Source organism: Triturus cristatus, chromosome 7, assembly GCF_964204655.1.
Source record: "Triturus cristatus chromosome 7, aTriCri1.1, whole genome shotgun sequence".
Classification (NCBI taxonomy): Eukaryota; Metazoa; Chordata; class Amphibia; order Caudata; family Salamandridae; genus Triturus; species Triturus cristatus.
This window is the reverse complement of record NC_140590.1, coordinates 1,163,824,630-1,163,838,835: the sequence shown is the minus strand read 5'-3', so window position 1 is coordinate 1,163,838,835 and position 14,206 is coordinate 1,163,824,630. Positions and strand designations below refer to the sequence as shown.

Below are 14,206 nucleotides of genomic sequence, written 5' to 3'. Positions count from 1 at the left end.
GAAAATCATGTCTTCTAGTTCTGCTCAATCCCTCAGCTGCCTTTGATGCAGTCAACCACCACGCTTTGATCAGCATCCTCAGGAACTGAAGGGGCATCAACGGGATAGTTCTTGACTGGTTTACCTTCTATCTCATGAACAGTGTCGAAGTACAAAAAATTGGGACCTCTGTCTCAAAATGAGTCACCCTTCAAAAAGGGGTTCCTTAATTTCGATCCTTTCTCTAACCCTATTTAACCTCTAGTATGAGCCACTTTGTGAGACCCTTAGGAACTCTGGGATCCTATTTCACCTGTATGCTGACGTTACGCAGATCTACATGAAGGCCTCATCCATGGATGACATTACACTTCTCTCCAACACCCTGACAAGAATTACCAACCTACCTGTACAAGAATGGAGAAAATTTCTCTTTGACGTGGAGTGTCAACCAACCATTGTCTAGAACCCCATCCTTCATCCTCAACAATCGGCTCAACCTCCACAGTCAAATCGCAGCCATGACCAAGAGCACCCAGTTTCAACTAAGACAAGTCTGGGGCTTCAAGAATCTCATCCTGGAACAGGACTTAAAATCAGTTGTTCAGGCACTAGTTCTGTCCAGACTAGACCACTGGAACTCACTCCTCTCAGGCATCACTAGAGCACACTTAGCTCAGTTCAGAGCATTTCTGCATGGTGTAGCTTGATGTGCTACTGGACCCAAATAAATATTCTCTCCTGCTATCCCTTCAATGGCTTTCAATTGAGGTGAGAGGTCAGTTAGGCCCTGCATTCCTCTTCGCTCATCTGCCAAGTTGAAAATTTAAAATCTTGTGTGGAAAACATGGTTCATAAAACTTACAATCCTTTCTCCCGGAGCCTTACACCTTCAAACGGGAACAATACATGAACCAATCATTTTCTGGCAGCACTTCAAGAATTTGTAACTCTCTTCCTCTGACCCTCTGTACGATGCCACGCCATGCTGCTGTTAAAAAGGAACCTAAGACTCTCCCCTTTGAATGACACTTGGGCTAGATCTATAATCTCCCACACAGTCTCGCATTTCTGTGTTTTGCTTTCCCCAAGCTGTATCACAAAAATACACTTGCAATGACTGTTGGTAACTGTACCCTTGTAAAGAGCTCTGATGCCCCTTGGCCCTGTCCACACCATATAAAACCACAAAATTAAAATAAGAGGGCATATGGCCATTGAAAGGTAGGCCAGATTCCTGCTAGTATAACCTGGAGACAACAGGAGGCATTTCCTAGCCCTTCTTGATCAACATAGAGTAGCACAGAAGTAGTTGCATCACCCAGCACCAGATCAGCAACTTTGCTGCACTGTGAAACTGACAAACAGTCTGTACCTACATCACTGCTTTCCGAGCTCCTGTACACGGTGGGAAGTGAAGTCAAGTGCAAAGAATGTAGTTACAGAGTTGTGTAGCTGAATCCCAGTTGAAGGTAAATAAGTCACAAGAGCAAATAGGTCTGTGCTGCATGAGTACAGTACCTGACTGTGCTGTGCACTATGTGTGGTTATGGATTATAAAGCTCTGCCTGTTGTCATGAGGCAGCTGAATAACTATGATTTTGCTAATGCTACTCAGAGATTTTGCAGCCTGCTTTAGGGCTTGGCACAGAAAGCCATTCTGTGATCCAGATAATGTCATGTTTATGGTGCTACAACAGATCATTCCCAATCTCTGTTGCCAACACTGTTCTCCAGCTTTTCCGTGACACCGAAGCACGCCAGCGGTGTTAATCAGTATCCAGCCAGCCCCATGCTTGGAGCATTGCTTTCTGCGTCTGTCCACCCCGAACACCAGAACATGGCGTTCCTCCCATTGGATTTAAAGCAAAATGAAAAGCGCGTGCAGTGTTTCCCCCACTGATTGGCGGTATCAGCTAGAAGGATGCAGTGAATGTTGGGCCCTTGGTGCCTCTATGTGGACAATGGAATTTCATCCTTCTCTCAGACCTACTGTATCCGTCACCATCATCCCTTTTAATAATGCGCACAGGTATGACACTTGCCCCTTCATGCTCTGTGCCTTAATTTTTTGTTGATAATTGTAAGGGCTTGCTCAGGGTCTTCTGTACATTGTCTCTGTCCAGACTTGGCCCTAAGGGGCCTTTACATCCACTTTATGTCATATTATTTGCTATCATCCTGTATGCTACCCAACAAACTCTTTCCACCAACATACCCAATATATGCTGCTGCAAACACTTGTCTCAAAAGGCTACTATGCAAAACTGTTCCTCTTGCGCACTCAATTGTACACTTTGTGTAACTGGCACCAAAACGACCCATTTTTGATTTTGTGTGTGAAAATCCGATTCTCTCCAATGGTCTAATATAAAATATATATATTGCAATCATATGTGACCTTACCTTTCCTTCACCTTTATATGTTTAGTACTCTCAGACATGATTGGACCAAGGCTGCCTCCTCCTGGGACTTAATGTTTACTGAAGGGCTCATTGAAACTAAGACACACATTAAGTATGAAAAATGTATTTAATGTCTCTTGGTAGGATGGTGTGAGGGGGGTGGGCGGGTACGGGGAAGGGGAGTCGGGTTCCGGAGCCTATTAGGTATTGCCACAGTATGTATCAATACCTTTTCCATTATTGTAGCATGTACTGTCAGGTGCGATTTGTCATTTCTTTTGGTTGTGCAATTACCACACGCAATGCATTGTGAATTTGCCTTCTTTATTTGGAAAAATAAAATGTTACAAAAATAAAAAAAAAATTTCATGTCTTGTCCTATGGACCAATGAAAGGTGATATAAATGGTTTACATTTTACCCTTTGCCATTGAACATTTCTCATTTAATGGCTCGGTCTTCTATTGATGTTCTCTCGTGTACACTGGACTTTTACAGCAAGTGTTGGTACAGGGCAGAAACCACACTTTCCATTTTCCTTTCCTCCTAACCTCACCTTCACCACTCTCCTCCAAGCCCACATTCCTATGAAGTATTTGTCACGGTCCTTCGTCTTTGCCTCAGATCTGTCCAATAAGTTCTTACAAGTAGATTCCCATCTCTGTCCCATTCATGTTTGTGCTCTTTGTTGCCCCAGATTCTTCTCCACTCCATCCCTTGGGCCACCAGCACTCTCTCTGCCAACCTGCACCAATCAGTACATTACACTTTTAACCTGCAAAACATTTCCTCTGCTACATATGCAATATGCATCTTAGATAACAAGGTACCCATCGCACGTGTAGGAGGGAAGTCACGTGAGGTCATGTATGAAAAATGCCAAATCAGCATTGACAAAATCCACGTTAAAGTCAGACCTATTGGCTTTGTAAAGGTTTGTTACAGTCATCAATCTGTGTATCTCCCCACTGGACAAAAAGTGGGAGTTGCATTCCCTCTTCTCGAAAGGGGGAACTTGGACAGAGCACTGGTGGAACACAATAAAGACAAATTATCCATCTCCATGCATCGGGAAGAGTCACTGGGCAAATTGTAGCTAAAAAGCTAGCTTATTACCTGGAAGAATTTCAATGACTTGTTTCTTGGCAACTGGGCTTCCGCCCTTGCTGAGGCACAGACGCTGCTCTTGATGAATTAAGATCCATTTTAGACAATCGGATTTCAGTTGCTGTTATTTTACTTGATCTCTCAGCAGCCTTTGACATGGTGGATTGTGCTACACTGCTTTACCTCCTAGCTGAAGCTAGACTTGAAGGGCCTGATGTAGCATGGCTTCCCTGCTTCCTTGACCGGCAGACCAGACAGTGGCACATTCATCTTATCGCTTGTGTCCCCAGTCTGTCGCCTGCAAGGTCCCATAGAGCTCCTATATCTCCTCCATGGTGTTTAAGATCTATATTTGCCCTCTAGCTTAGCTGATTATGTTTAGTGGTCCTCTCTCAAACAAGAGAAGTCTTCTTACTGGCTGTAGAAACACAGAGTACATAAGGTGTTGTTGCACAAAACCCAAACTCCTCAAGTCAAACTATTACAACACACAAACTTTCTAAATACCAAGGAATAAATAGCTCAACTGTTCCACGTTCATTAAAAAATGCTTTCCTACACAGAGAAAAACGTAAGCATATATGCAAAGCCAGAATCACTCTCATGTATTGTCAATTTTTAGTACTGCTTCTCACACCCACAGCCTCAAATAAAAAGGTCAACAATACATTGCATCTCCACCAATACTGTTACTTCTCTCACCTAAGTGGCTCAATTGATCAAATATAACCTGTTCTGTTGTTCTTACTTGTGTGTGTGTGTGTAGTATCGAATTTTACTTTCACAAATGCAGTTTGATTGAACACTCAGGTTTAGGAGAGGGATTAGCAGGTCGTTCCCCCACTCTGGTCTTGAGGATTGAAAAGTCTTAACCCCATAAACAATTTCCTTGAACAGGGCAACATATTACCATACCTACATTCGCTGACCTTAGGTCTCACTTAGGCATACTCTTCACAATCAGAGAACTTCTTGTCACACTGCTCTACTTGTGGTAACAAACTGCTGCTGAGGGCCTCTACCTCACTCTTTTTCACTGATAGAAGCCAACCCCGGCCTGGAGGGATAATTTAATGCCACTGCACTCATGGAAACCAACTCCGGTGTTGCCACCTCACACATGCATGGGAACAAGTCAACAGAACTAACCGTACCCAAGAGGGACCCATGACTAACTGCCTCTCCTGGATCCCACTCCAACTTCACCTCTCACGGAAACCAGCCTTAGAGGGAGTGTCATAAAAGCATTCCACCAATGAGAACTCATCCTGCCCATCAAGCACTTCACTCACTGCTTCACTAGTGGATACACTACATTTGAGTACCAGCCTCATGCACTGATCAATCCCATGGAAACCTCATCACACAGATCCACCAATGGGAGACAACTCTGCCATAACATGGCCACTTCATAAACATCACCTGCAATGGGAACCAAATTGTCTGGATGGACCATCTTCAATACCACTAACCCTAAAGAATTAACCAGTTCTTGAACAACAACTTCACACACATCTCCACCGTATATACAAAAACTCACTGTCCTGATGTCTACAATTATGAGATCTTCTATGTATCACCAATGCTGACCACTCTCCTTTTCTCACAGGATCTCTCATGTCAGTGAACCCCGGAGTTGCCCACTGGATCAAAGGCCTCTTCTGCCAGAATGAGCGGGTAGTTCTCTCAGGAGAGTGGCAGTACGGATTCTTCTCACTCACTGCAGTGGGTGCCACCAACGTGGGTTCCATAAAGATCCACTGTGATCAGGTGAGTGCTCTCTTGGGCCTTGCAACTCTCTTTCTGCTCCAACACTCAGTTCACCCCACCACTCCCTAGACTCAGTCTTCCTGACAGCTGAAGAGGGAAGTATGTGAACACCAGCACAAAAAGGGGAAGGTGTCCCTTAGACAACCTCCAACCTAACCCATGTTACCTATGGATTATAGAGCAAATTGAGATAGGGGAAGAGGGTGGTTTGTGCATTCACTGTCTTTCATTGCATGAAGGATGGGTGTACTACATATTTTCACTAAAGTTCTATTTTACTTTTGTTATATGAAGCCAAGGACTTAGTGGAGCTTTCTGGGTTAGTCTTTTACTATTAACTTTTATCCCTCACAATGCAATATTCTAGTGTATCCGCCATCCCTTCAGTGGCACTGTGATGTAACGCCGATAGTCGAAGTTGAAGTTGAGTTTATTGTACAGTTAATTAAAACTTATACAATCATGCAATAAATTCCTTATCTTTTTAACATTTTTTAGTGACTTAAAATAGATCATTGTAAAAACATAATAAACATACAGTAAAATTTGACCCAAAAGTGTTGAACAGCAAAAAAAGAAGTATCGGGCAGGCTAGGGATGTAGAGTAAAGTGCAGAATGCAAGGCATAAAGTGAAGCAATGTGCGCATAGCCGTGGAGTGCTTGGGGGAGCTGAAAGCTAGGTAGCTGTGGCTATAACTTGCTATAGCATATAAATATGGAGCGGTGCGTACCCTGAGAGGTGCCGTAAGGTGCCCAGCAGCATTGGTCTGGTGTCTAGCAGCAATTTAAATAGAGGGGCAGAGCTAGAAAGAATGCTTCTTGCAGATAAAGGGTATGGAGTGCTGGCAGTGGGGGCTGCTTCTTCTAGTTATTGGCGACGAGCATCGGTATTCGGCCTAACTCGCAACAGGGTAAAGTGCTGTGTGCTAAAAGTGCTGTTTTTTTTAGAATCTTACTATAGGGTAAGGAGAAATGCCTTCGTTGGAGATTGTTGGATGCTGAGTTTAATGGTAAATACGGGGACTTGCAATAAAATTATGCATTAGGACTTTGGGTGTTTAGAAGGGGTAGATTGGTCATCTTAGAAAAAAAAGGTTGGAGAAGTCTTTCTACCTAGTGCGAAACATTTAAGGTGCATGATATACATCTTTGACATTACTAAAGTTCCCATTTGCGGCAGCAGCACAGTCTTTAAGGTGCATGAAGTACCAGTCTTAACGGTTCTGAAGTTCCTATTTAGGGCATCAGAGCAGGCACCATGGTCCGTTCAGTTGTAGTGCAGTCTGCAACCTGGGTAGCCTGCCTTTTTATGATCGTTTCTGCAGCGGATAAGTATTTTACCAGACGACAGCTTAGTTGGATCTCCTTGCCAGAGAAGGATGCTAGCACTGCTTGTCTGCAGGTTCGGATGGATTTTTTGTTGAAGAAAGCTCTTAGCAGGGTCTGTCGTTCCTGTTTTAGGGTCTTGCATATGGTCAGTAGATGCACTATATCCTCCTCCCCCTCCCAACATAGTCGGCAAATTGCTGGCTTCGGGGGGCGTAGCCAAGGTGGCATGTGATATACAGATGGTAGTATGCCTAGACGAGATTTCAGGAATTTCTATTTTGTTGCTCTGGAGAAGTTGGTGAGGAGGTAGGTTTGTGGAGATGCCTTGCTGTAAGACTGCAAGGTAAACCAGCCATGAGCACGTTCTGTCAGGGCAGCTTTGTCCTGTATGAGTGATTCCTTTTTGATCACGTTATTTACAATGTTTTTAAAGCTGGCAACGGTCGCTGGTACCTCCCAAAGTTCCTGCAGACCCAGCTGGTTAAGTGAATATTCCAGATAACTTTGGGCTGGGCATGCCCCCTTGGTCTTCAGTTCTTTCCAGAGATACATGTTTAGTGAGTCCGGTGGTCCCCTTTTGATTTTGAACCAGCTTTTGATGAATGGCCGTTTGCGGGCCAGCTCTTGCCTTTGTATCCCGAACTCCAGCCTTAATTGTGCAGGAGAAGTATATCCTGGTAACCCAAAAATCAGACGAATTGCTCTTATTATTGTGCGATCCAGAGTTTCAGCATCTCTCCCTCTTATAGCTTCACTTCCGTAACTGATCGATGGTATAAGCTTCCCCTGAATCACTCTCATTAAGGGGATTAGATTTGGGCCAGAGATGTTGTTCTTAGGGTTTCATAGTGCTAATGATGATTCCAAGGTACTTGTAGTTTTGTACGGCTTCCAGTTTACATGATGCCATATGCCAACGAAGTTGTGTCTTTTTTTTGCGTCAGTTCACGCAGAGAGTTTTAGTTTTTTCTCTATTAATGCTGAGTTTGTTCTCCTCCGAGTACCGAGATGTAGTGTCAAGCAGACGCTGTAAACCCACTGGTGTCTGGCTTATGAGGACCTGGTCGTCTGCGTAGAAAAGGTTAGACAGCTGGAGGCCACCTATTTTGGGTGCGTGTGAGTTGTTGCCATTAAGGGAAATTGAAAGCTCTGCCATAAAAAGATTAAATAGTAGCGGAGCGAGCACGCAACCTTGCTTTAGTCCATTGGTGGTTGGGATCTTTTTGTTAGGTCGTCTCCTTTGCCCAATTTGACTTGCACATACGTGTTGCTGTGCAAGAGGACTAACTGTTTTTGTAATAGCGGTGGAATATTCAGCTTTTTTAGTTTTTGCCACAATAAATTCCTGTTTATATGGTCTAACGCTGAGCTGTAGTCGATGAAACATAGATACAAGGGCTGTTTTATGGCGAGTGTGGCGTCTATCATTAGTGAGGGAGTCATGATGTTGGTGGTAGTGCCCATGTTCTTACAGAAACCTGTTTGGTTTATCGGGATTGCAGAAATTCCCGTCGCCCAAGATGTTAGTTCTTGTAAGAGCAATCCTGCGTAATATTTGGCTTCGTTGTCAAGAAAAGCTACCAACCTGTAGTTTTTTGGATTGTCCCTATTGCCTTTTTTATAGATGGGGGGGGGGGAAGATGATCGAACCCCTCCATGAGGATGGTATCATCGATTTGCGCAGGATTGATTCAAAGGTCAGTTTTAATACGGATTCCCAGTATTCTGGGTCTTGTTTGAATAATATGGGCGGGATCCCATTTGGTCCTGGAGCTCCCTCGCGCCTTGCCTTTGAAATTCTTTTGCAGATTTGTTCGCTCGTGATTATAAGAGGCTGTTCTGAAATTGTGTTAGATGGTGATTGAGATGTTCGAGCATCGTCGGAGAGTACTGGTATGCAGTTGGAGTTCATAGCCTTTATTGAAGTGAGTTTGTAGGTAGGTTGTTCAAGCCTCTTCTGTTGCGTGAGAGTTGATGCCTTGATTTAACGGGTTGGCAAGCAGAGCTGGACTGGCCGTAGCGGGCACCGGGCAATCCCCCGTGGGCCGCACGGGTGGGGGCCGGTTTTGGGCCACTGGGGGCCTTTTTTGTTACAAGGCCGTTTTTGCAGCCTAGCTGCAAAATTGGCCCTGTAACAAAATCGGCCGAAAACCGGCCCTGGCAAAAAGCTCGGCAGCACCCCCAACCCTCCGGGGGGGCCGGCCGAGCACTTTGCCCGGGCCAGTTTTGGTTCCCAGTCCGGCCCTGTTGGCTAGAGTGTTGACCTTTAACCAAAATTGGTCACTTTTCTTGTTTTTTATGTCGTGCAGAGGTTTACCCCAGAAAGCCTCCTCAGTGTCTTTTTTCAGGCGCCAGATTAATCTTCTACGCTTAGCTTTCAGGGCCCTCAGTTCTTGTAAAGTCATAGGATCCGCGTTGCTTTCCTTCAGTCTCCGGAGTGCACGGTTTATCAACGTTTTAAAGTTTTTCAGTTGCACATTATGTCCAATATTGGGACAGAGGCGTTTGGTTCGAGCAGGTCCTGAGTTCCTATTTGGGTGGGATCCCGTTTTTACACCATATTTGCTTCCTAGATTTCGTGTGAACAACTCCCAGCTTCTCAGGTCGTCGGAGTCTGCAGATTGTGCTTCTTCCACAAGTTGTTTTGCAGGGATGAGGAAGCCTTCCGGATCATCCATTTTGCCTTTTATTCTCTTTTCATTTGATGTAAATTCTGAATCAAGGATGTTTGCTGGCAGAGTTTGTGTTATGAAGATTGAACCTATTGTAATTTCCTGGGGTAAATGATCGCTGTGTTCAGAGGTTCCAATGTGGTAGTCCGTTACATTTGGGAACACGCAATGGGAGACAAATGTTAAATCTGTTGTGGTGCTTGCTACTGTATTGTGGAAAGTTGCGGTCTGGGGGCGGTCTCCTGGAAATCTTCCATTCAGAGATCGTAAGCCTAGCTGCTCTAGGATTGCTAAAAGTCTCTGTGCTGTTTTCGTGTGTCTCCCGCCTACATTATTATCTTGTGTTGGTGTGAAAAGAAAAGGGTCCTCCTCCGTGTCGATGTCTTCAGGTGTTTTCCTGAACTTGTTTGCTTTGTAGTCTCCAGTGATGATCAGACTATTGGTCTGCTCTTCCATTAAGATTTTCTCTAACTTCTCTTTCAGCTGCAGGATGCCTTTGGTTCTATCGCGGGGGTGTAGGTAGAGATTTATGAGAATTGACTGCACGTTTTTTTCCTCCCCCCCCTGTAGGGTTAGTCTGAGCGCTTGCATAGCGTTTGGAGATGCTAGGCTATGCGTCATTGACTCTATAGCATAGATGCTCTTTATGGAGCTGTATGTAGCCAGGCCTCCCTTGCTTTGACCAAATTTGGCACTCTTTATGGCAGATTGAATCCATTCAGAGCAGGCGGCGAGTCGCTCCAAGTTTCTTGGAATGCAATTATGTCAAAGCTTTGTAGGTATTGCTGCAATTTCAGATCCAGGGTCTTGTCTCCCACCCTGTTGATTTTCCACGAGCAAAGTTTGAGGGAGTTTTTGATTTCAATTTTATGTTCAGTGAACTTTACTTTAATCACAGAGGGGTCTGAAAGGGTCTGCACCATTTTCCACAATAGATACTGATAGATTCCCAGGATCTCCTGTTACTGAGCCCTCTGTTCCTCGTCAGCTCTCCTCCAGAGATTCTCAAAGGGTGTAGGAAATAAATTATAGGTAAACCTTAGATGAACAGTGGATTGCCAACTGCACCATTCTCCTTACACCCATCACCATGAAGTGTGGTAGGATTGAGTTTCAAGGCAATAGGGCCAGATAAAGGTGAATATAATTGCTGGAATTGTATGCTATTAAAATATACGTGAAAAAACCTTCCAAGCGAGCGGTGCAATTTTCTTTCTGCACATTCCCCTACACATGAAATCTGTGCGCTTTCATTGTTTTTTCAATTGTTTGTTTTAGTTAACTATTGGATTTTTCCCATCCCGGCTGAAAGGATGATATAATGATCTTCGGAAAGCTTTTGTGTGTCATTTTATACATATTGGGGATAATGAAAGAGAGAGAGAGAGAAAAAGTCGGTTTAGGGTTGGGTGGGGTTAGCTTTCCACTTTGGGTCTATACTTCTTTTCCGGCAGTGCACACTGAGTGATTGCTCTCCTTTTCTTTCTCCAGTCGTTGTGACTTCGTATATATTCCATGTTCATTCTGTTTACCTACCTAATAAACTCTTGTGTTCCCGTTTGTCACAGGAACTGCGCACAAACTGCTCACGCCATGTGAAGGGACGGTATCATGACGCAAGGTACACAGAACGTTATGGGCCCTTGGGGGTCTTCATGGCAAAGGGTGCCGATCTGGGTGAATTTAATCTTGGCTCCACTATTGTCCTGATCTTTGAGGCCCCACGACGCTTTGACTTTGGCTTGTTGGCCGGCAGCAAGATTCGTGTGGGTGAGGCACTGGGGAACCCCTGAGGCAAAACCCAGTGGAGCTGTATAAAAACGTGAACGATGATGACAAAGCCATGAACCAAGAGACGGCAGGAAGAGGTTATGCAGGTCATCCTTGGTGTCTGCCTGGAATTGGTCTGCGCATCTAATTGGAAGGGCAGTACACGTAGTATGAAAGCTTAGGGGACTATTTCTCAACAAATGTTTGCCCTGATGAGACAGGGATATCTTGACGCTCATTTGCACAGTATTTACTAAAGATTGATGATCTTGAGAAATTATAGTTGATTTTAACAAATGGTCTGCAACTTGCTCAGGCAGTATTGGTAGTGAGTGAATGGTGGTCTAACTTAAACTCACTGCTAACTGGGATCCAACCGAGGTGTTATCAGTGAGACTCAGCGGGCTCTACTTAAGATGGCAGGCTTTCTTGACAGGTCAAATACTAAGAAAATCTGCAAGGATTGGAGTAGCCATATGCATGTCAGGCAGATGTATATGAATGACTACTTTAGCCACCACGAGAAGAGGTCATCACATTGCAACAAAAGGCCCCAAAAATGACCATCGTGGCTTGGAGAAAGGGAGGGCCGAAACAGCAAAATACCATCTCACTGGGCCTTAGAAAACCAATAAGCCAATGCTTATTGTCTTTAAAAAGCCAACAAGGGCAGGGAAGAGAAAGTGCCTTATGGGCACCATACTTACATTAGCCTACAGTTACCAAACATCCTAAAGCCAGGCTCCATCTGAATGTGACTTGCTGTAGTCACGCCTTGTAGCTTAATAAGAAATCACCTAATTTCTACCGAAGGCTTGTCCACCTCAAGATCGACGCAGTATGAATCTAGCACACTGCCCTATCTACTCTACTGATACTGCTGACAAAACTGCCACCCAACGCGGCAGTGTTCTTCCGATCGATGCACAAGTGCCACTGCCAAAAGCAATACAGACTGCAGCCTCCCATGGGAATGGTTCTCTGCCCTGACTACATGGATGCAGTACCTGAAGTAACAAAAGTGTTTTATTTTTTATAAATTAACTCTTTTTAACATTTGTTAACGTTTGTGGCAGGAAAATGTCTGTGCTGGCCACAGAATCTAATAAAACTGAAAATAATTGAAGCCTCCTGTGTCTCAATATTGTGTCCAGTCGGTGACCTTGCTAGTTTGGGAGTGACTGGATTGTATAAGATTGTCTTAAGAGGGCAGAGCTGCATTGATTCATGATGACTCTTGAATTGTGCAGAGAAGCCCTTGACAGTGGCGGCTGGTAATTCGAGCAGGAGCATGTGCACACACAAATACACACACACACGCATACACATACACACATACACTCATCCACCTACAGGCACACTCACACCACCATGTATTCACAACCGTGCACCTACCACTCACAAGCACATACACACTTTGCCGAGCTGAGGAGTTCATGCCCACAGGGCTGTGACATCTTCAGCTTGGCAAACTACAGCTCAGGCAGCCAGGAGCCTGTGCATCTAGCACATGTATAGCATCTGGATGCCTTACCAGGTCTTTGCTTAGCCTAACATACACTCTTTATGTTTGCCAAGGGGGGGGGGGGTAGAGCCCCTCCTCCGCCAATAAAGACTGGCACCTGGGTTACTTATGAGATCTTTTTATACTCAAAGCGCACACAGTAAAAACAGAAAGTGTCTGCATAAATCGCTCAGTATTAGAGGAACACACAGAGCTTATGGGTGCAAGAGGGAATGCATGAGGTGGCCAGAAGTGTCATGAGGTGCAAAGGACTACCTTCAAACTCTGAACATGTAAAGTTTTTCCATGAACATATAATAGTTAATTATCCAGGTTTAGCTTAACCATTCATGGACAATGTACAGACCCTCCAGGATTTCACAATTTACACCCAAAAAAAAAAAAATCGCAAAATCAGCAGTTTTGTAAAAATGCAGCGATTTTTACAACACTGCCTGCGAAATTTCGAAAATGTGATTTTTTTTTTTTTTTGCCACTTAGGGCTGTGAAAACAGATATTTTCTAACTTAGAGGCAGGCATTATGAGAAACAACAGTGTCCATGCACAATGTCCAGAGAGAAGGGCGGCAGCAGACGCCAAGCCCCAGCGCAAGGGCTGCTGGAAGATGTAGTGTAAGTGTGAGGTGGTAGGTGGGAAGGTAATGGGACCTGGGTTACAAGATCTGGGAAAGAGGAAGTCTGCGGAAAAGAACAGAGTAAGACAGCGCTTGGGTTGTGCTCTCACTTCACCATCACATGCCGCTGTGTGTGGGGGGAAAGTTTAGCAAACACTCACCAAATACATGCCACGTGGGTCGGTTCACGGCGGTCTGTAGGTACGTGAGGTGAGGGGGGAGTCAGGTCTGTGGAGTGTGAGTGGGTCTGAGTAGGTGGGAAGCAGAAGGAAGGTCTGTGAGGAGGCGTGGTCTGAGGTTTGAAGGGGGGGAGGCATGCGGCCAGGTGAGCAGGATGATTTATTTCAGGGGAGGATGATTCCAGGTGCATGCGCTTAGACGAAATAGATGGCACTTTGTCACTGGGACCCAATGTTTCCGCTCTGAGTTTTTGGACCGGACACTTGCACTATGGTAGATGCAAAGGAAATCAATGTTAACGTAAAGCGTAAGCAAAGAGTGGTTATAAATAAAGAATGAAGCAAAAAGCACACTTAAAATAATCTCTGTGACCCCCATTCCAATTATCATACGCGAGGCCCTGTTCACATCTAAAAGAAACTTGTTTTTATGGCTCATGCATGAAACAAACAAAACATGTCACTACATTTGTCTGAAATAGACTCACACATTCCCACATTAAAAATAAATTAAAGGAAAATGGTGCTTAAAACTGTCAGTGTAGGATTGATTTCAGGTCATCACGACAAGACTGCAGAACAGAGCTGGCTCTATCAGGGGCCCCTGAAAGGCTGGGGCCCGGGGCCAGAGCCCACATTGCCCATGCATTCAAACGACTCTGCACAGCGCCCTCCAGTCACACAGAGCCCTCCCCCAGACACAGAGCCCCCTCCGGAGTCACTGACGTTCACTACAAACTTTCCCAGTATTGGATGAGGTGTTACTGAGGGGGATATTGGGCATGCGCTGGTCTGTCGAGACATTTTGTGAGGGCTCCAAAAAGTGCTACCAGGCCAGCCTAGACCTACAAGGCA

At 44.8% G+C, this 14,206-nt stretch overlaps 1 protein-coding gene across 6 annotated transcripts in view; it reads left to right on the top strand.

Annotated features, from left to right (window-relative positions):
- LOC146811339 (phosphatidylserine decarboxylase proenzyme, mitochondrial-like) overlaps positions 1–12,159 on the top strand; it is a 105,757-nt gene extending 93,598 nt beyond the window's left edge. For all 6 annotated transcript variants that reach the window (XM_085618437.1, XM_085618435.1, XM_085618436.1 and 3 more), the window contains exons 7-8: positions 5,101–5,261; positions 10,832–12,159. In XM_085618437.1, the coding sequence (XP_085474563.1) occupies positions 5,101–5,261; positions 10,832–11,056 (386 nt within the window). In that variant the 3' untranslated portion in view covers positions 11,057–12,159. The remainder of the gene's footprint in view (positions 1–5,100; positions 5,262–10,831) is intronic.
- The last annotated feature ends 2,047 nt before the right edge of the window (positions 12,160–14,206 follow it).